The sequence below is a fragment of the Cetorhinus maximus genome, chromosome 20, assembly GCF_964194155.1.
Source record: "Cetorhinus maximus chromosome 20, sCetMax3.hap1.1, whole genome shotgun sequence".
Taxonomy (NCBI): domain Eukaryota; kingdom Metazoa; phylum Chordata; class Chondrichthyes; order Lamniformes; family Cetorhinidae; genus Cetorhinus; species Cetorhinus maximus.
Window position 1 is genome coordinate 71,662,874 of NC_135898.1, and position 22,822 is coordinate 71,685,695.

The following is a 22,822-nucleotide window of genomic DNA, read 5'->3' on the forward strand; positions in this document are numbered from 1 at the left end:
TCCGACCAGGTGTGAACTCCTTTCTTGTATTCATGGCCTACAAAGACCAATATCAGTGTAGTGACGCACAGGTAATGCCCTTCAGAGAAAATTAAACAATTAGTTTCTGATCAGTTAAGGATGCTTCTTGCAACACCAGTGCTAATTGCATGCTCTTTTCTCTGGCAGATATATGAAATCTTCAGCATCATCCGAGATCTGGGTGCTATAGCACAGGTGCATGCTGAAAATGGAGACATCATTCAGGAGGTAAAGCTAGAATTTGATGCTCAATCTGAAGCTGAAGCATTTAAAGTTGTTCTAAAATAGAAAATGCAGTTTTCAAAACTTCGGCAATGAATTATGTTTTTGAAAATGCAGTGCCATATAACTGCACCTTAATTCCTCCAACCCCGTCCTCCCCAGACCCCATACACACCTTGTCATTTGCTAGGGCTTTGCAGCAATTAACATTCTCTCAGGATTTGATTTCAGAACTTTACAATTCTTACTAGAAGAGATTGAAGGGGGCACACTTACATCTCTCTGTATAGTAGTGCCATAAGCAAACTGCATGAACACAGTTCTCGATCCCACTAGACAAATGAAATAGCTTGAAAAAGGATTGCATTATGAAAACATTTTTCCCTGTTAAATTACTTTAGCTTGATTCTAAATATTGTCAAACGATTTATTGGTGACATAGTGGCTTTGCCACTAACAAATCAAAGTGTGCTAAGATTATGTTTTCTTTCACAGCACCAAAATCACTGCTATTTGTATTTTCCATCTCTCTTTAGGAGCAGAAACGAATGTTGGAGCTTGGAATTACAGGACCAGAGGGGCATGTTCTTAGTCGACCAGAAGAGGTAACACAATTTTCTGCTACTTTAGAAGTGAGTGAATCAGGAGATTGCATTCTTTAATTAGAGAAACATTTGGCTAATGTTGAAAGTGTACAAACATAGTCGGAAAAGCAACTAAACTGTGGGCCGGGATTTGGAAAGCGAGCTCACCGCCACTGGCCCTAGAAACCACGATCCGATTTTACAGACATCATGCAATTCACTGTTGAAGTCATGACTTCCTCTGGGAGTAATGGCCGCTGCTAGGACTGCGGCCAGTCCATGACCAGGAGCATCGCAAGATGCCAAAGAAGCAGGTAAGTGGGCTTGCCGAAGCCTGCCAAGCAGGCACCAGAGGGGGTGGCTGATCAACTGTGGGTGGGGGTGGGGGAAGGGGCATCCATGTACACTGTGGGGACTCACCATGGGGCACAGCCTGCCCAAACAGAAGGACCCCCTCCTCACCTGAGCCATCAGTCAGGTGAATGTGCTGTTACAAATGAAGAATATGCTTTTTTTCTTTTTAATGAGCTAACTGAAACAAGTGGAAGCAAGTTAGAAGGAAGATTGGTGCTACTTTTGCCTGGTTCTGATGAAGGTGGGAAGAGGGCACTGTGCGACAGACTGCTTTTCACTTAAGCTTAAACCTAATCAAAACATTTCTTCAAGGTTGAAGCAGAAGCAGTATACCGTGCCATCACCATCGCAAGCCAAGCCAACTGCCCCTTGTATATCACCAAAGTCATGAGCAAAAGTGCTGCAGATATAATTGCACAAGCTCGGAAGAAAGGTAAACTGCTAATTATGTCCCAAATTCTAACTGACCTGAATATGGAATGTTGCCTTCTTTCTGCTTAATTGTACTGGCTATACAGATTTTGCTCACAGTGTCCCTGATCCATCCCATCATAGTTTTAGTCTTGTAATCACATTCCACAGGAGACATCCTGCTCCTCGGAGTTGCATTGTCAGACGTTTGACATTGTACAAGTGGCCATGCGTGACAGTGTCAGAATGTAACAGGAGCAAAATGAGGTGTTGGAAAGTAAAACTGAAGGGACTGACTTAGAAGTGAAAATAACTTTGTAATCAGAACCTTTTATTGGAGCCTTTTGTCTTCATGGCCTACAACACCCTTGCAGGCCCAATTTACACTGCTCCAGTGAAGCGATGCCAACAACTGGCCAGAGTCCCGTTCATTCTGAGCTCAGGAGACAGGAGTAGCAGGAAATCTGGCAGATGATGTCATCCCACAGCCCTGCCTCCTTTTTACGATGGCAAGCTTCCAGAGAGGAGACAAAAAATCGCCCTGACGTCTGACACCTGATCCCTAGCGCTGACCCGTGGCCCTGGCCCTCCCCCACAGGAAACTCTCCCAGCAGCCCTTTGTCCGGAGATCAAGTGCTACAAGGTCCCGCCCCATTTTATGCCATATTCGCTGCTGGAATTCTGTTTTGGGGACATCACTAGTCCTAAGGCAATTTCTGAGCAATTGCATAATTCTCAGGGGTACTCCCTTCTGAAAACCTGTGTTTTATTGCTATAATTAGTGATTGTAAGAATTAATTCTGAAACTATTTAGTCACAATTAATGCCAACCTCTACTCGTTAGCAGAGATGAGTGTTCCATGATCTGCCTCAGGTTGGCTTCGACTTCAAGTCAACCCAAACTTTTGATTATCTTTAGCTGTTCTGCTTTTTAAACATAATGTTAAGACAAAAACAAGTGCATTTAAAGAAAAACACTATTTATAGCTTAGCAAATTTGGAGTTTTCAAGCAATTCTGCAGAAATGAAATGATCTTTTCACAAGGGAAGCAGTATACATGAGGCAATCGAGTGAGGTCACTATGCTAGCGGAAACTGTGCTTATCTGAGGAAATTGAGGACAGACTGCCCGTGATTTTCTGTCTACTGGCAGGCAAGTTTCTCCATTAGCAACATCAACTCAAATGATTGCCTCCATCGTGACTGCAGTGACCGTCTAAACTTGTGTTTTACAAGAATGGCCAAAAGAAACGCTAAATTAATTAATCTGAGGGCATCCCTTGTACCGGAATATTTGTCTACGCTTTGTTGGATAGCTGCCTCATTAGGGAAAATACTTTTTTATGCAAACTGTTTAAATTTAATCATTGTGTATGTGCAAGGTCTCCAACTAATAAATGAAATAGAAAATTTAAATCAAGGAAGCATGGCCTAATTAAGCCAGTTTTGCTACGAGTACTAGTCAGTTCTTTGTGTGGTTTGACAGGTGCAGTTGTTTATGGAGAGCCTGTCACAGCAAGTCTTGGGACTGATGGATCCCACTACTGGAGTAAGAACTGGGCCAAAGCTGCAGCCTTTGTCACCTCTCCTCCACTCAGCATTGATACTTCCACCCCTGATTACCTAAATTCTCTCCTCTCCTGGTATGGATTTGTAAATTGACTCACCATGCACAAATCGATTTTTATTTTTCTGTTCAGAATTTTAGGAATGATGATCGTGCAGTAGAAAAAAATAACGGGCGTTTGTAAATGTAGTAGTAACCAAAAGTATACTGCATGGAGCAAAAAAATCCAAATATGTAATCTTACACTTAATTATTTATTGGATATGCATTCAGGGCAGCAACTTGTTGGGATGGGGAAGGCGGATTTCCTTAGTGCGCTAATTGTAGTGAAATTGTAAACCTATTTTTTTCTAAGTTATTGGAGTTGATTACACAAAGCGCACAAGGAAGTAATCCCCCTGGAATTGTGGTAATGAGACGGCCACTATTTATCCTGACACATGGTAACCCTGGACTGATTTGTTTTTGAATACAGCGGCGATCTGCAGGTTACTGGCAGTGCTCATTGTGCTTTCACCACTGCGCAGAAAGCAGTTGGAAAAGATGACTTCAGACTGATCCCTGAAGGAGTTAATGGTATTGAAGAGAGGATGACAATTATTTGGGATAAGGCTGTGGTATGTTAATCTTATAAAACCAACTGCAGTAGACATATCTGCTATTGAACCTTTCTTCCTAACTATTGTTAATGGCAATAATTGCAGTTTAACTGTAGCTGGACAGCAGAACGCTACGAACATGCGTGGATTCTGAAATGCTCAACACTGACACTGTGACCCAAAACTCCCGCGACTGGAGAGGCCATCATTCCCATTTACACCCCTGGGATTTCTCCCCATTCAAATCAGATCTTTAAATTGGGGGGTGGGGGTGTCCATGGGCAGATCATTCATCTGCACCCCCCAGGTCGAGGAGCGATCCTTGGCATCCTGGAGAAATTCCTTACTTTACAACCTGGCAAGGCCTTGGCAAAGCTCATGACAGTTGAGGCCTGTGAAAATTCCCTTTGAGGCCTTTTATCAACCCCTAAACCTTACTAGAGTGATCAGTCGATCCCAGGCAGGATTGCTTACCTTCTACAGCTGCAGTGGTTTCATGAGAATCAGAGAGTTTATAAAGAAATAATCCTTTGTCTCACTTGGACCGCTGGAGTACTCTGCCTTACAAGGGCAGATTAGCTCAAGCTGATAGACCATCACTGCCGTGGATGTGTGGTCAGAAGTTCATGTTGGCATCATGTACAACACCAAGGTTGCAAGCTGCCTAGTTCAGCCTTAGACAGTTGCCAGAGGGAAGGATGGAGAATGGTGGCTAGGGAATGGAGTTAAGGGCACGGACCAAAGGTTAAGGCTTTGGTCTTCCTAATATTAAGCTGAAAGAAAATTCTCCTCATCAGGAATTTTTAAATGATTACAAATTGAGACTTGTCTGTACACGCCTATGACCTGGATTCATTTCACCAAAAGGATACAAAGAAAACAATCAGCTGTAAACTCACATTCAGATCATATAACCCCTGTAATCTTTATTTAACTCTTATACTCTAGGCTACAGGAAAGATGAATGAGAATGAATTTGTAGCAGTTACAAGTACAAATGCTGCAAAGATCTTCAACCTCTACCCCAGAAAGGGACGAATTGCTGTTGGTTCTGATGCTGATTTGGTCATCTGGGATCCTGAAGCTGTCAAAATCATTTCAGCAAAGACACACAATCTGGTAATGCAAATAGCTTCCTACTTAAGTCTACATTTACTGCTTATAGATACCCAATAATTCAAAGTCAACGTGGTTTGTAATTTGTTCTTGATTCGAACTCAACCTACTGGCAAACCCAATTTCTGGCCACCTTAGCCATTGTTATGGGATATTCATTAAGAAAGATCTATGAAATGAAAATCAAACTAATGTTTGTTTAGGATATTTACAAACTGGTTGCACATTGAGCCCATGAGGGTCTGCTCACAACGGATGATGGTCAAAGGGGTGGAGAGGAAGGTCCAGCTGTATTTGGGAGAGGAAGATGTACCGGGGGGCAGGAGAGGAAGGTCGAGGATCAACTGGGAGAGGAAGCTGTGTCGGCGGGGGGCGAAAATAATGTTGGGAAGGGGAAATGAAGGTGTCGTTGGGGGCGGGGGAAGGTTGGGAGGCGGGGAGGAAGTGCAGGGGGAGGAGGGGGTAACAGAGGAGAAGACAGCAACTGAAGAGGTAGGTGTAAGGGGGTGGAAGGTGTAAGGGAAGGAGGCCGGAGTGGGGAAGGAGTGCAGAGAGGGGAGGGAGTCCAGGGGGAGGGAGAAGTAAGGATGGAGGAAGGAGTCAGGAAGGGGGAAGGATTAAGGTGGCAGAAGAAGTAAGAGTGTTTCAAAGAGTCAGGAAGGAGGAAGGACTAAGCTTGGGGAGAGAGTCCGGGTTGCGGGGGTGCGGGGAAGGGGTCCGGAGGAGTTGGATGTCCAGGTGAACTTGCAAGGGAGGGCTCTGATGAGTCCATGACTGCCTCCTGGGGAGCGAACTGAGGGTGGGCATGATAAGAAGGAGTGGTGAGAAGGACTGAGAACAAAGTGAGGCGGTAGGGTGGGAGGGTGAGTGTTCAACGGTAATGGTAGAAGGGACGGCGAGGGTGGTTGGTGAGGACTCTAAGGCAGAAACGGACCCTGGGAGTAGGAAGGAGGAGGTTGGGGAGGTTAATGTGGATGGGAGTGGAATTTTTGGGAAGGAAGGGAGCTGGACATCCCTGAAGGAAAAGGGTTGTGGCTGGTAGGTCACGGAGGGGAGGTGGAAGGTGATGCCGGGGAGTCGACAGTGATGGGGGAAAGGAAATGGGTGACTGGGGTAGGCGAAAGGACAGGGGAGAGCAAATGAAAAACTGAATCACCACCATGCTGGCTAAAATCGAAAGTGAAATGAAAGTCGTGGTGGGCGAGATCAGGTGCTGCATGGGAGTGTGATCAGTGGGTGGGCAGAGATGCAGCTCAGCTCAGATGGACAACTGAAAGAGAACCCCAGAAGGCAGCATTGAAAATGCTCGGGATATTGAGGTGAGTGCGAAATGGGAAGGATCGGCATGCGTGGGAGAGGCTTGCACAAGGCTCTGAAAGGCCTTGCCACACGCACACTTCTCCCTCCAGAATCACTCATTGGCCAGCTGCCCCATCTGCAGTGACAGAGGACGAGGTTGAGGGGCTCACAGGCAAAGGGGACTTGGAGAGAGAGGACAGCCTCTGGGATTCCTAAGCGGATGACCTAGCAGTGTCCTCCTCCCTTCAGGTGCCCTCGGGCCTCGGCCTGACTCCTTGAGGGGAAGTAGCGCGTGGAGGGATGTCGAGGTGCCCGTTTCCCTCTCGCTTTGCCACTGCAGGAACTCACCCATGGCTCCTGCGATGGAGAGCAGGTCTGCAGACATCTCCGTGCTCTGCTGGACCCGGTTCTCCTTGGTGTCTGCCATCCACCTCAATGAGACCTCAGTATGTGCACATGTGGGCATCACTTCATCAGAGAGCAGACAGACGTGTGACTCTGACTCGCGTGCCACTCTGTAGAGGGCTTCCAACAGCTCTGCGTGATATTCCCACACCTTCTGCCAACTCCCCAGGATGAGTTGAAAAGCCAAATCCAGCGGTTCATCATCTGACTCGGACCTCACAGATGCCTCTTGCCCAGCAGTGCTCCGAGTGCCGGGGAGCTCAGCTGAACCTGCCTCCCCCTGCTGCAGACATGTGTCCGTGCAGTGACCACCAGACTATGAACCCGAGCCTGCTCTAGATCTAGATTCCACCAAGGTGTGTATATTTGCACTGGTGGAGGGTGTGGGTAAGCGCTGTGATGGGTCTTCCAGGCTGCTTTTCCCAGCTCTTCAATGGAGGAGGTGTCCTCTTGGTTGGAGATGAGGACCTGGATGAAGCTGGGGGACTGGCTGGCTGAGGGTGTCGGTCGCTTGGCAGAGCTCCCTGCGAACCAAAGTAGAGATAATTAGTGCATGTCAGCAGAGTCAAAGGCAGGAGAGAGAGCACTCACATTTGCATTGAGAGAGGGATGATGTGGTGCAGGATCCTCACGAGGGTGTTCGCCGCCGACCTCACTGTCACCGCAGGCACGGCCCATGTCTTCCCCAGTCAGCGCGATAGCACACTCCTCAAAGTGAGTGAGGGACCTAATATGCCACTCCCCCCTCGGTCTGGGACCTCTCCCTGCTGATGTGAGAATGCTTCACATGGCACTGATGGAGAGAGTGTGGGCAGGACGTATGGCACTGCGTGGAATGTTTGTGAGCGGAGTTATGGACAGGATGTGGATGTGATCTCCAGAGGATATGAGCCTGATGGAGATGTGAGGGTGTGTGTGAAAGTTAGTGGTGTTGTCCCTTGATGGGTTTGTGAGTGTGTGAGTTGAGAGTGAAGGGTAGAGAGACCAACCCTGGCGGAACAGATGAAATCATTCATCCTGTAGCGGCACTGGGTGGCTGTCCTCTTTTGCAGGGCTTTGGTGCTGACTACTGCTGCCACCTTCTCCCATGCTGGATTGGTGATGCCACAGCACCCCCTGTGGACAGAGCGGAGGTAGGGACACCAGGATGGGCCTCCGTGGCATCCAAAAGGCACTCAAGGGACACGTCACTAAACCGAGGGACTGCAGTCTTTTTGCCTTTTGGGGCCAACCTGTCTTCTATGCAGCAGTTGTGGGCTGGAAGCACTGAGATGTGTGCATCCAGACTTTAAATGTGGAGCCCGGCGTGATGAAGCGGCGAGGTGATGATGTGGCAGGCGAATGAGAGCCCGCCTGCCATTGAAACGCTGTGTTTTCCAGGAATTAATGCATCGGGTTTGGGACAATATGGCATGAAAGGCTGCCATTGCAGCCGGCGGGTAAAATGTCGCTTTCCCCGCCCGCTACCGCACTTAGTGCAAATGTGGGATAATGTGCTGAGAAACCCAGAGGTACAGTTTAAGGAGGTGAATGCAATATACACGTTAAGAAGAGAGATTCCTCACTTAGAATTCTAAGCACATCTGCTAGTCCTTCAAGCATGCCATTTGGAGAGAGGGATTTGTCCCCCCTCAGTATGCCATATAGGATGCTTGAGGAGCATTTTGTTGAATGCAGTTGATGGTGGTACACTAAGAATAACAAAATTCAACGATTGTCAAGCCCAGGGAAATTAGTATTTCCACCTCTGCAGTCAGTGATCGCATCAAATAGAAAAGCAAAACACTGCGGCTTGCTACAAATCTGAAATAAAAACAGAAATGCTGGGAATACACCTGTCTGATGAAAGGTCATCGACCGGATACACTTGCCTCAAAACTCGGCTCTCTAACACCGCTGGTTTCAGCACTACAGGGGTTGGCTGATGAGAACAATGGCACAGTGTCTGCTCCCACCGACTTTCTGCACAGCTCAGCCAATCACCATGTTTCGAAGGGCCGTAGTGTGGGTGCCTGTGCGTGCTCCGGAAGCATGCAGAGTGGTTGGATCGTGACATGAGTCAGAGTCGAACATTGATTTGACACCCGACTGCCATTCTGGGCCTTGGCAGTCCTGTTAACAGCCTCCCTTAAACATGCACAGCTGAATATGCGTTCGGCTGCATGAGAGAACCCCCACCAGCGCTATTTAAAGACATCGCCATTCAACTTTCAGGTGAGATGCTTTGTGACTTTTCTTCTGCCGCTGCAGAGTTAGTGGAAGTACTGTGTAGAGGGAGGGATTGACAGAGTCCAGTCAGAAGGGAGCGGTATGGTTTTAAAAGGCCTCTGATTGCATAATTGAACAATTGCAATTCACTACCACCTTCTCAAGGGCAATTAGGGGTGTGCAATAAATGCTGGCCTTGCCAGCAGCACCCACATCATATGAACAAATTTTATAAAATGCTCCCAGTCATAGGGCATTCCATTGCAGTTTCTCGTAAGTGGCATCATGACAGGGAGATGGAGCAGAGGCAGCAAAGAGGAGACGTTCTGTGAAGAGAAGGAGGAGGGGTCTCAATAGAAGGCCTTGCCCAAATGGGGCCCTCAGAGAGCATTTCTCCTATCTCCACCTCAGCCAGAAGCAGTGTCTGCAGTGTCCACATTTAAGGTGGAGGCCACTGAACTGTGCCTCCTCCTCCGCCTGCAGCTTCATTTCAGGGTGAGAATGACACTGTCAGTGGCCATCAGTGTCCTTGTCACGTTAAGTTTCTGGGTGCAGATGCTCCCAGGCTGGAGGAGGCGACATGGCCGACATATCTCAGTCCTCTGGCCACTGCTGTATCAGGGAGGTCACTGAGGCTCTGTGCACTGGAAAGGAAACTTCATTGTCTTCTCTCCAAGCAGAGAGAAGCAGGAAGAGCATGCACATGGCTTTTCCCAAATAGTGGGCTGCACCATGGTGCAGGGAGCCCAACTGACTGCACACACGTGACTCTGCAGGTGCCATGAAGGCACTATAAACATACATATATAATATATTCCAATAATCATACAATACTTAACTAAGCAGCCTTTTGTATTCCACTAGTGCCTGTATTCCTTGTGCCTTTGCCTGTTCTAGTGCTCCTACATGATACTATCCCAGTGGCTGCAGCTTGGCTGATGGGAAGAGTGTTGAATTTCAGCGGAGGAGAGTAGAGATGGCCTTCCAGGACACCCCCGAGGAGTTCTGGGCCTTTAGGCCCCGCCTTTAGATTGCGCAACTTTGGCCTGGTCAGCAGCGGTCTGGCTGACTGACAGGCAGCAGTAAGGACACAGTGGAGTCAGTGGGAGTATGAATGCTGTCAGCCTGAGAGGGAACAGCAGATTTTGCATCATGAAGCCACTGGCTCTCTCTCAGAATGGTACCACAGCAATCAGAGTGGTGCCTATACTCATTGGGGTTTAGAAGAATGAGAGGTGACCTTATTGAAACGTAAAACATTATGAGGGGGGCTTGACAGGTTAGATGCTGAGAAAATGTTTCCACTTTGTGGGGAATCTAAAACTAGGGGACACAGTTTAAAAGTAAGGGCCTGAATTTTATGCTCATCGGGCGCGCACGTTCGGCAGGCCCGGGAGCGGATGGGAAAGCGTCCCCCAACTGCAATCAGCCCCCGACCGCGATTTCACACTGACTGGCCAATAAAAGAGTGAAATGCACCCTGAGAAAGGCTCAGCACTGCCGGTGGGGCGGGAAGAGGGCAGGCGCTGATGTCACCCTGGGTGCTGGTGAGTGCTTCCACTGAGCTCCCTGAAGGCAGACAGATGCCTCAGGGAGCTGCAGACCTCCAAATAATAAAAGAAAGCACAAAAATGCTGCAAAAAATGTCCATGCAGTGTAATCAAGGGCACCTGAAAGAATGCCTCACAAAAAAAAAAAGCCCTCAGAAACGTATTTTCATTTTAAATCCTAACGGAGATTTCATCCTACCCTTGGATGAGGTTCCATCAAAAGGGTAAAGGCCGCCTGGCCGATTGACCCGTCCGCCAACTGTAAGGTTGGACGGCCCACGAAAAGTTGCTTACAATTGGGCTGTTAATGAGCTTAATTGGCCGCTTAATTGTCGGCGGGCGCACGTTCGACTTTTGCACGCGCCCGCTGAGCACAATATTGCACCAGCACACGATGATGTCATCTCGCGCGTTTTTACGCCCATTCGGGTCGGGCAGGCGCCCGGGTGCCGGATGTAAAATTCTGGCCACGGGGTCTTGCAGTTTAAGATGGAGTTGAGCAGGAACTTCTCTCTCAGAGGGTCATTCGTCCTTGGAACTCTCCTCCGCAGACAGCAGTGAAAACTGGGTCATTGAATATATTCAAGGGGTGAGTTATACGGCTTTTTGGTCGACAGTTGAGTCAAGGATTATGGGGGACAGGCAGGAAAGTGGAGTCAAGGTAACAGTCAGATAAGCCATGATCTTATCGGATAGTAGAGCAAGCTCAAAGGGCTGAATGGCCTACTGCAGCTCCTATTTCTTATGATGTTGCAATGGCAGCAGGCTGAACCAGCATGACGCCAAGCTGAGTTTATACTGCAACAGCAGAAATCTCATGACCTCAGTTAGAGCTTCTGCTGCAGCACTCTGAGGTTGCTTGGCTTCTGCTTGTGTGCAGTGGAAGCTGAGGCATCAGCCATGTGACACTGCATCATGGCCAGGTCCATGTGCTCGTGTGGAGTTTCTCTGCTAGAAAGGGTCTGCTCCAAGCTCTGTGTGAAGACTTGTGCCAAGTTGGAGCCAGACTCCTCCAGGCTGCTCCACAGTGAACAAGGCTCTGCAGGCCTATTAATGAACCACACATTTCAGTGTGCATGCCCATCAACCTTTTTCTGTATGCTGCCCTCATCAAAGTCCCCATTTGAGTCATCTATAGAAAAATTTGCCTGTGAGCACCCCTTCCATCCTTTCATCCTGATCTAGCTGCAGCTCACTTGTATCTGGTGACTCATCTGATGCAGATCCAACCTGTGTACAGGACTCTTAAGATACATGCAGTGCCAATTCGTTGTGTGTGTGTGTGTGTTGGCGGTGTGTTGGGTAGGAGATGACGTTTGAAGATGTATTCAATGACCTCGACCAATCATGTGAGGCCACTGAACTTTTTCCAGCACTGTAAGCAGGTCTTCGGGGCCATACTCCTGGCCAGGACTTCCAAGGCAGCCTACTCCCGTGGCTTTCACTGTGTATATCTGAGGTACTCCCTGTGGAAATAATTCCTTTTGACCTCCTGCACCAAGACCTCCAGCACCACATCTGAGAACCAAGGGAGCTCTTTCTCTGGCCTGCTGCTCCTTTGCATCAGTTTCTTCCTACTCTCGAGACTCTTCCCAGCCACTTGCAGGACCTGGTGCAGCCAGAAAGCATCTCCACTTTAAGAAGTGCAGTGTGGCTTTAAGAAGTGCAAGCTAGTTTTAATTGGTGCTTGCCTCATACAAGCCTGGGCCCCCTGCTGAGTGTGTAGCCAGTCAGCAACGTGTTTAACAACTATCATGGAGATGAGCAGGTGGCCACCTGCATCACTTCCATTAGGCACAGGGTAATTGTGCATTATGATCCCAGTGCCCGCTGACAGGCCTTATTTAATTTTTATAGAAGCAAAATACTGCGGGTGCTGGAAATCTGAAACAAAAACAGAAATGCTGGAAAAACTCAGCAGGTCTAGCAGCATCTGTAGAGAGAGAAACAGAGTTAACGTTTCCGTTAACTCTGGGCAGAATTTCCGAGTCGGGGGGGCGGGGCCTGCTCGCCGACGCGGGATGACATCGGGTAGAACTCCCGACGTCACCCCGCGTCATTTCAGTTTTCAGGTCGGCAGGGGCACAGCCAAATCAGCTGTGGACCCGCTGACCTGTCAATGGCCTATTGAGGCCATTGACAAACTCATTAACATGGACCTGCCCATCCAAGCTTAAGGTTGGCGGGCAGGCCGGGAGCCCTGGTGGGCTTCAGAGAAAGCATGAAACCTCATCCACAGGTGGAATGAGGTTTCATGTAGGTTTTAAAAAATTTACTAAAAGTTTAACTGCAAGTGATGGGCATGTCCCAACTCATGTGACAGTGTCACATGAGGGGGCATGTCAGGGAAATTTTATTTTTCTATTTTTAGGATTTTTACATTTGAAGCCGATCTCCCTGAGGCAGCACTTAGCCTCAGGGAGATGAGTGCGCTCTTTCACACGCATGCTCGAAAAAGCGCACTCTCGGCTCAGGGAACCCGCCCGCACAGGGAGCGCATAGCGCTTCCTGGCGGACGTCACGCTGGCCGGGCCTTAATTGGCCCACCCAGGTGAAATAGCGGCGGACCCCGATTGGGGGCGCCAGTCGAAGACACGCCTCCACCCACCCGCTCCTGATCTTCCTCCACCGATGGAGGGAAAATTCTGCCCTCATTTTCTCTTTCCACAGATGCTACTGGACCTGCTTATTTAATTTTTGCCTCATTAACCCTGTTGCCCTCTTCACATGCTGCCTGATCTGCTGAATGTTTCAATTATTTCCTGTTTTCATTGTATTGAGCACTTCCAATGTGGATAGAGCATTGGCTATCTAGAAGTCTCCTCTCACACTGTTCCAACAATGTGCTACCATCACAAGAGTTGACAGCCACTTAATAGAAAAATGTAAGCAATAGGAGCAGGAGTGCTCCCTTGAGCCTGTTCCGTCTTTCAGTGTGATCATGGCTGATCTCAGGCTTCAGCACCACTTTCCCGCCTGCTCTCCATACCTCGTAATTTCCTCAGAGATCAAAAATTTATCTATCTCAGCCTTGAATATACTCAATGGTGGTGCATCCACAACCCTGTGGGGTAGAAAATTCCAAAGATTCATATCCCTCTGAGTGAATAGGTTTCTGCCCATCTCAGTCCTTATGATTGGCCCTTTATTTGTGCCCCCATGTTCTCAATGTTTATCCTATTAAGCCCCTTTAAAATCTTATCCTACAGTAATAGATGTGATTTTAAATGCCTTCTTGGTCCAGAATGTTGAATGTTTAAAGGCCATATACACCAACATCTGTGCTGTTAGGACACTGGAAACACTCTTTGAAACAATCTCATTTATATAGTCTAGAGATAATTATAGATACCATAAGAGGACATCACAATTATAAAAACATGAAAATTGGTGAAAAAGGTAACTCAGTAATTCCTTCATATATTTGCATTTGTTCCATTACTTAAATAATTGACTTTTCTTCTTTTTATGTCTCTTGTTGTCTTGCTTCTATCATCAGACTTTTTTTTAACTCTCTCTGTTCTTTTTCATCCAAGAATAAAGGATGGAAGAGGTTCATCAATGATCTTACTTCTATCATAAGGTCAGAAGTGGGGATGTTCTCTGATGATTGCACCATTCACAACTCCTCAGATACTGAGGCAGTCCATGTCCAAATGCAGCAAGACCTGGACAATATCCAGGCTTGGGCTCACAAGTGGCAAGTAACATTCGTGCCACACAAGTGCCAGTCAATGACCATCTCCAACAAGAGAGAACCCGACCATCACCCCATGACATTCAATGGCATAACCATTGCTGAATCCCCCACTGTCTACATCCTGTGGGTTACCATTGACCAGAAACTGAACTGGACTAACCATATAAATACAGAAGCTACAAGAGCAGGTCAGAGGCGAGGAATCCTGTGATGACTAACTCACCTCCTGACTCCCCAAAGCCTGTCCACCATCTACAAGGCAAAAGTCAGGAGTGGGATGGAATACTTTCCACTTGCATGGATGAGTGCAGCTCCCACAACACTCAAGAAGATTGACACCATCCAGGACAAAGCAGCCCACCTGATTGGCACCACATCCACAAACATTCACTCCCTCCAGCACCCACGAACTGAGGCAGCAGTGTATACCATCTACAAGATGCGCTGCAGAAACTCACCAAGGCTCCTTAGGCAGCACCTTCCAAACCCACAACCACTACCAACTAGAAGGACGAGGGCAGTAGATACATGGGAACACCGCCACCTGGACGTTCCCCTCCAAGCCACTCACCATCCTGACTTAGAAATATATCGTCGTTCCTTCACTGTTGCTGGGTCAAAATCCTGGAACTCCCTCCCGAACAGCACTGTGGGTGTACCTACACTACAGGGACTGCAGCGGCTCAAGAAGGCAGCTCACCACCACCCTCTCAAGGGCAATTAGGGATGGGTAATAAGTTAGGGAATAAATGCTGACCCAGCTAGCAAAGCCCACATCCCATAAATGAATTTTTAAAAAATAACTTGTACCTTTGCCTCCTGATTCCTATTGTTGTTATTCCTCACTCATTTTCTTCTCAGTTCATTCTTCAGAATCCCACCCATTTTATATTGCTTTTCTTTCTTTTTCCCTTTGTCATTTCTCCTACTTAAAAAAACCTTCACCTGTAGTGAAATCTGAGGATGGGACAGATGGGTAAAGTGCAGTTGTAACATGGACAACAGGGAAATTCAAATAAATAACGGTCCTCATTTACAGTATTCAACCTAATTCTAAATACTCCCCCTCATCAAATGTTGCATTACTCACTTAAGTTTGTATCATTCACTTCAGTCTTACTTCCCATTTTGTTTCATCAACTAGTTATTGCTGTCCTTTGCTTCCCTCCTAAAATTTTAGCACAATAACATTTCCTCGTGGTACAAGGAGGTTAAAGAATAATGAGTTCAGAGAAAGGAAGAATTGAAGCAGGAAAGACAGTCAAGAGAGGTACAAAGGGACACAAGTATGAACAGAAGCAGCAATGTATGTTCAAAAGTGAAATGGCTGCAGAGAAATAATGAAACCAGATCAAAGTATTTCAAACTAAAACACCAGCAGCTTTTCAGTACTAAACTATATGAGCACATCATTTTAACAATTAGTCAGCATGCTTACAATATAGATTAAATAATCCAGGTGACAAATTGGTCATGGAAAGTGCACTCTAAATGATATGAAATGGAAAGTTATATCACATTTGCATTATGTCTCCTAGGCAATTGAGTACAACATATTTGAAGGGATGGAATGCCGTGGTGCTCCTTCAGTTGTTGTAAGTCAAGGTAAAATTGTCCTGGAATATGGGACGATTCATGCCACAGAGGGCTGTGGGCGCTTCATCCCCAAGAAGACATTCCCAGACTATGTTTACAAAAGAATAAAAGCAAGAAGCAAGGTACAGTATTTAACCTTACTGCATCAGTATTACAACTTCAGGACAATTATCACAGAATTGTTACAGTGTGGAAGGGGGCCGTTCGGCCCATCGTGTCTGCACTGGCTCTCCGGATAAGCATTGTGACCTAGTGCCATTGCCCTGCCTTTTCCACGTACCCTTGCACATTGTTTCTATTCAAATAATCATCTAATGCCCCCTGAATGCCTCAACTGAACCTGCCTCCTCCACACTTCCAGGCAGTGCATTCCAGACTCAAACCACTCGCTGTGTGAAAAAGTTTTGTCTCGCAACACATTTGCTTCTTTTGTAAATCACTTTTAATCTGTGCTCTCTCGTTCTTGATCTCTTTAGAGGCAAGAACAGTTTCTCCCTATCCCCTCTATCCAGCCCCCTCATGATTTTGAACACCTCTGTCAAATCTCCTCATGGCCTTCTCCTCTCCAAGGAGAACAGTCCCAACCTCTCCAATCTATCTTCATAACTCAAGTTTCTCATCCCTGGAACCATTCTTGTAAATCTCTTCTGCACTCTCTTCAATGTATTCACATCCTTCCTATAGTGTGGTGCCCAGAACTGCACACAATACTCCAGCTGAGGCCTAACTAGTACCTTACATAAGCTTAGCATAACCTCCCTGCACCTCTATATTAATTGAAAACGTAAACTAGAATTGACAGCTCTGCAGTTAGTACAAGTAAGAATTCTGCACATTGAATAATTTAGGGTATGGAAATACATTGCTTATGTTACTGGATTAATAATCCAGGGAGCTGGATTAACAATCAAGGATTCTGATAAACAGGGGTTAAATCATTCCCTTTTATCATCTGTCCAAAGACCAAAAATAGTCCACAGTATAATTGTTTTGTAACCCCTTTTTTACAAGGAGCTTTGTGTGAAGAGCACATACTCAATGTAGGAAAAGCATAGTTTCCCTGTTACTTAGACCTGCCATCTATTTTTCTTTCTTTCTGGCCCAGACAACATGCTTTATTTCAAGTTCCTGTTCAAATTTAATTTAGAGAAGTAGTTCTTTTCCCAGAAATTTGCAGCTTTGCCAGATTTATGCTTCCTATATTTGTCGAGTATAATATAACCCTGAGCCCAGCTTTAGTTTGGAGATTTCTGACCGTCCTTCTCAGTTTAGGAGCAACCAGTTTATAAATCTTATAGAGCACATTTCTGCAAAGCTAAGGACTGAAGCCATTTTTGAGATAAGGTATCAGTTAAAAGGTTCAGCCACCACCAATCATGGTTGACATTTCCAAATCTTACATTAGCATGGTAACTGGAGTAGCTGTTGGTCTTGCAGATTCTCCTTCTGAACATTAATTTGGAATCCCAAAGTCTTCCATGCATATATTGAGCAGCTGGTACCTTCTTCGTTATCTCTACATAAATAAACAATGGAGAGCTTAGAACCCATTAATACTTGCACACAGATTTGAACACACTCCCTTTAAAAGTTAGAAATTTTCAGTAAAGTATTAATCACATAATGTGGGATGGCATTAATAACCATTGCAATGCCAAATTTTCTCGAATGGCTCCAATTTTCCTACTTGTATGTCAGAAAGAAAATCTGAATTATTGTTTGCGCTAATATGTCTCCTAGATTTTGCCTATGAAGATTGTCTCTTATTAAGCTGCATTTGTAAAATGCCACAGCACTTACAGATTAGCAGAACAGTATCAAAGGTTAGTTGCAATTTTTGCAGTTGGCTGAAATCCGAGGCGTTCCAAGGGGAATTTATGATGGTCCTGTCCAGGATGTCACTGTGGTTCCCAGAGCTATAACACCTATTCCATCAGCCAGGATGTCTCCAGCGAAACAACCAATTCAACCACCACGAAACCTTCACCAATCTGGATTCACTCTGGCTGGTAAAAATGAATTTGCTATAAATTATTAATAGGATGTCGAAGGTTAACTTTAGCCCTATGTTTGATCTTTCTTGAATGTAGTCATTAGATCTCTAACACAAATAAGAAAAAAAACTGTTCTCCATAGTTGTAACAAAGTCAATTCTTTCCAAGTTAAATCAAGCCACAAGTGAAAGTCAGTGTCCTCATTCTTAGTAAGCAAGTCATGTCTCATCACTTTGTGGTTTGAATGTATTTGAAAATACACATCTTATGGATTCACACATTCTTTACCATCATACTGTTGAAACTATAAAATGTAATCAAAACTGTAAAGTAATGTTAAAACTTACTTATCAAGATGACTTTTCAGCTGATGAATGAAATTTGATGTCGTCGCAGAGCCATCAATCACCTTCGTTCCATATGTTTTGCAGACAGCAGTTCGCTTTGTGACAGAAGTTATATAACTTTCAAAACCAAATGATACAACTTCTGGTGATGACATGATTGTTATATAGTCTAAGAGAGCAATACATGTGTTACACGTGAAGCAATTTCCAAAGTAACCGCAGCATTTCAGCATTCAGTGCAGTTAGTACGCGTAATACATGTAACACTGTCGAGGTTTTGCTTGTGTGCGCTGCTGACCTGCTCCCCTGTCCCTTTCTCCTGTTCCTCTCTCCTGTCCCACTCCCTGTTCCTCTCCCCGTTCCTCTCTGCTGTCCCTCTCCCTGTTCCTCCACCCTCTCCCTTTCTCCTGTCCCGCTCCCCTGTCCCTCCTCCTGTTCCCCTCACCTGTCCCCTGTTCCTCTCCCCTGCCCCTCTCCCTGTTCCTCTCTGCTGTCCCTCTCCATGCTCCTCTCTGCTGTCCCTCTCTCTGTTCCTCTCCTCTGTCCCCTGTTCCTCTACCCTGTACCTTTCTCCTGTCCCTTTTCCTGTCACTCTGCCCTGTCCTTCCCTCTCCCTTCCCTGTCCCTCTCTCCTGGCCGATTCCCCTGTATCCCTCCCTGTTCAGGCACATGGCCATGGAAAGCTTGGGTTGCAGGCTGCCATGGAAGAGTCAGGTTGGGGCGGCCATGGCAATTATTTGTATTTGGGCTTTGGGGTAGGCAGCACATGCCAGCGAGAACCAGGCAAAACCTTTTATTTAACTTGTGAATTTGAGTTGCGGTCTCCGCCTCCAGGTGTTTCCGCTGACTCTAACAAACAGGCCACTCCTCACACGAGGCCGATGAAAAAAAGGAGGGAATGGGAATCTGGCCCATTGACCATCCCCGATTGACAAGCTGCTTGGCCAATCACTGCTGTGGGTCTGGAAGTCCAGTCTCCAAAGCAACCAATCAGTGGTAGCAATAGGTGGGATCAGGCAGGAGGAAAACAAAACCTGTGCTGGATTCCATACATGGTGGTTTGAGCTGAAACGATTGGCTGCATCATGCTGGGAATTTTTAAAAAGTACTTCTTTTTAAAACTGAGTCAATTTTGTCCAAGGCAGAAATCACTTTTGATCAAGTCAACCCACACATCAAAAAAATGGCTCACATTGGAATCAAGTCCAAGTCACTGATTTGAGTTAACAACTCTGCTGTCCTCACTAATCTTTGAACTGAAACGTTGTTGAGTTTGGATTGTGGGAATCTCTATTTTTTGGTCCTCTGATGATACACAGGAAACCACACACTGCATGTCCGAGCACCCAATCCATATTGTTAGTTGCACTAGAGGTAGTCAGGAGATGGCATCTGATTCCCTGAGCTTTTGCACTGCGTGAGGTGAGGCACGTGGCCTAAAGTTATTTTCGCTACGTTCCTGGTTTCCAAGTCCACCTCTCAATTAATGTGTCTCTAAATCCTCTTCCCTCCCGACATTGATTTGTTGCCACTTCCGTTCTGATATGTCTTTGTGTTTGCATTTCACTGAATCTGACTTTGATGTCAGTTTGGTTCATTGGAAGCACTCTAGACTCTTAGTCAGAATGCTGTAGGTTCAAGCCCCACATCAAGGTGTGGGCACAAAATGTAGGTTGGTAGATCAGTATTGAGGGATTTCTGTATTGCTGGAACTGTTATCTTTTAAATGGGACAATAAATAAGGTCTATCTTCCCATTCAAGTGATTGTATAAGATCTTATGGCAGTATTCAAAGACCAGGGGAGGTGCCCTGCCTAACATTTATCCATCGAGCAGCAACACCAAAACAGATTATCTGGTCATTTACCTCACTGGTTTTTTTTAATGGACCTTACTGTATGCAGATTAGCTCCTTTTTTCCTGTTATACACATCAGAAGGATCTCATTGGCTATGAAGCATTTTGGGATGGCCTGAGGGCAAGAAAGTAACTATAAATAAATGCAGGTTCCTTCTTTCTTTACGTTTCCCTTTGCCCTCAGCTGGACGAATGCCCCAAAGTGTCCCCTCCTGCCACAGTGGAGACATGCATCTACTGGGATGAAGAAAGAAAGTGGCACAAGAGTGCATCAGTGGAAAGACTGAGTATTATAGCAATTGCATGAGAAAATATTTCATGTGAAATTTTATTGGTGCTAATTTATAGCCGGTTTCTCCTAAATCACGTCAAATATTCTGTTTGAAAATGGATTTTGAAAATAGATTAAGCTTCAAATAAATGTCCTAAAACAATGCTATTAAGAACATCACGCTGACGAGATGCAGTCTGAATTTGCTCTTTCTTCTGTTCCAGGAACCCAGGCTGATGATCACATTCCTCGTCGTCCTACTCAGCGTATCAGTGCACCCCCTGGTGGCCGTTCAAACATAACAACTCTGGGCTGAATTTCAACCAGAAATATCTGATTAAAGTGATAATCTCAGAGCCCTAATATTGCTGCAAGTTTTGTCATCTGAGGCTCAGATATATTCTCACAAGCAGCTTTGTGCAGTACAGTTTTTGCTGCAAAAGATGGTCATGAAGTCACTGCCTTTAGCTGATTAATGATGCATTTGGATACTTTTTGATCTGCCAAATAATTCAAGAGGTACAGTTTTTGTATTATAAAAATAACCATTAATTTATATTAATATTTGATTTAATTGGGAAGTGTGTAACAAGCATTGAGACAACTGTTGTTTCATTGTTGTGACTACGTAAAGTTGTATTCGTGGTTCATTTGAAAGCATGATAGTGATATTGAAGGTAATGTGTAACTTACTTTGTATTACCACAGGAGTGTACCAGTCTAAAACAATGTAACTTGTACACTGATTGCAAAAATATTGAGGTTCTAAAGTATTTTAATAACTTTCTACAGCCACATGCCAACAGTAACCCAAGCTGCTGTGGTGAGACCAGTATTTCTTACATATGCACTATTGACAGAGTAACCTTTCAAAGTTTTTAACAATTAGCAAGACATACATTTTAGCGAACCAAAAAGCATAATTTTTCCTCACGTTAAAAGTGCATTTTTAGGTTTGACCTTAAGTATGGCTGTGAAAATGTGTTAGGTGTTGTTGGTGGTGACTTGTTTAAACTTTAAAGGGTACTGAGGGTAGTTTCCACCTGAACAGTTGGGCAGTAATGTGGCAGAGTGGCTCGCCTGCCTATTATGGAACTCCAACTATTTTCTTTCCTTTGTAATCAATGACAATGATAATTGGGTGCCTTCTATAACAGATGGGCAATCCACCCAAGCGGGGAAGGTGAAATTTAATCCCAATAGACCTGAATTGCCTCTTGTATGTCACCAATTTCTACTGCTTCTATGTATTATGGAAACAATTGTGCAGATGAGGCTATACTGCTCACTTATCTAAGTTTATTTAAGTAATAATTTTCCCTTTACTGAACTAACCAGGAGTGCAATGCCATTTAGCACTAGTGCAAGTGAGGTAAACATTGTACTAGTTTACTAAATGGAGAAGTTAGGCTCACAATGTTTTGTTAGCCTTAGTAACAGAAATGCCATGAATTTCAAAATATTGGTCTTTGTACAAAGCAAATGGTATTATCTTAAAATGGCAGTGGTGTTGTCTTGTATGTTTAACCTGTTTTTTGCTTGAATGTCATTAAAGTATCTTGAACTTTTTGAGAAGGCTTGAATAGTTGAAATATGTTGTGCAGGCTTCATTTTTAACTCTTTCTCGATTGACTTTAGCTAATTTCTGCTATTATGACTTTAGTGGCTTAACTGTTTTATAATTTTATGATTTGTAAAGAATGGTTGATCTTAACTGAACCAGACTGTAGTTCTAAAGTAGCCTGTAACAAAAATGGGAAACTTTTCTATTAGATGGCTAGAGGGTGCAATATTAACCTTTGAACTCTATACTGGCTGAATGAAATGATCAGATTAGACCTATTGCATGGAAATAGCAGAATGTTTTACAAAACCTTCTCATATTTAGTCAAATTGAATCAGATTATGGAAAACCTGAAAAGTTTTCATCACACATATAGACAACTACATGCAATTCAAACAGACTTGTGTCTTATTTCAAAGTGCTAGACTTAAATCTGATAATCCGACTCAAAATAAACTGCTTTTGAACCAGATTCTAGTGTTGATGAGCATCTACAATTTATCTAGATTTGATTAGAAAGCCAAAGCTTTCAGATTTCGGATAAAGCACTGTCAGAGTTACTAATGAATTTTACAGAACGTACAAAGCCTGAAAAACTTTGTAAGGTGACGTTGGTTCAATCTAATGGTTCATCTTTATCAAATAAAAATGTTATGGAAAATGAACGCTTTGGTGTTCGTCATTTGTACATACACCAGGGGGCACTGCACCAATAATCATAGATTCATGACAGCACTGACTATAAACTAAGAAAGAGAAAGTTTAATTTGTCTACCTATATTGCGATCTGATAGTTCCCATTAGAGTGCATAGGCAGCTGAGTCAATTCTCAAACTATTTTTTTCTATAAATGACAAGGTGTCGGGTAATTGGCTTCTTCTGTCTCTTTTCATATACTTCAAATTACAACCAATATAAACACATCAATGAACCAGCTATGCGAAAAGAGATTCTCAAAACATGTTGATGATCTTTCATAAACTGATGCCATGGAAAACCATTCTATTAATTGACTAGCACTTATTCTGAATCACAACTGGGAAATCATTCTGGATAAATATCTGACCTTGCTCTGAGTGCCTTTTGCTATTGCGAACACATTTTGAACTATGCACAATAAATTAGTTAGAAATGCAGGGAGGAATTTAATGTGTGCA

General features: G+C 44.9%; 1 protein-coding gene across 1 annotated transcript in view; it reads left to right on the forward strand.

Moving 5' to 3' along the window:
- The window catches only part of dpysl4 (dihydropyrimidinase like 4), a 40,685-nt gene extending 18,355 nt beyond the window's left edge, over window positions 1-22,330 (forward strand). Inside the window, exons 5-14 of the mRNA XM_078564911.1 lie at window positions 10-71; window positions 169-249; window positions 780-848; window positions 1,494-1,614; window positions 3,079-3,235; window positions 3,635-3,776; window positions 4,707-4,877; window positions 15,575-15,754; window positions 17,476-17,641; window positions 20,326-22,330. Coding sequence (XP_078421037.1) covers window positions 10-71; window positions 169-249; window positions 780-848; window positions 1,494-1,614; window positions 3,079-3,235; window positions 3,635-3,776; window positions 4,707-4,877; window positions 15,575-15,754; window positions 17,476-17,641; window positions 20,326-20,417 — 1,241 coding nt within the window. The 3' untranslated portion in view covers window positions 20,418-22,330. The remainder of the gene's footprint in view (window positions 1-9; window positions 72-168; window positions 250-779; window positions 849-1,493; window positions 1,615-3,078; window positions 3,236-3,634; window positions 3,777-4,706; window positions 4,878-15,574; window positions 15,755-17,475; window positions 17,642-20,325) is intronic.
- Window positions 22,331-22,822: the final 492 nt, after the last annotated feature.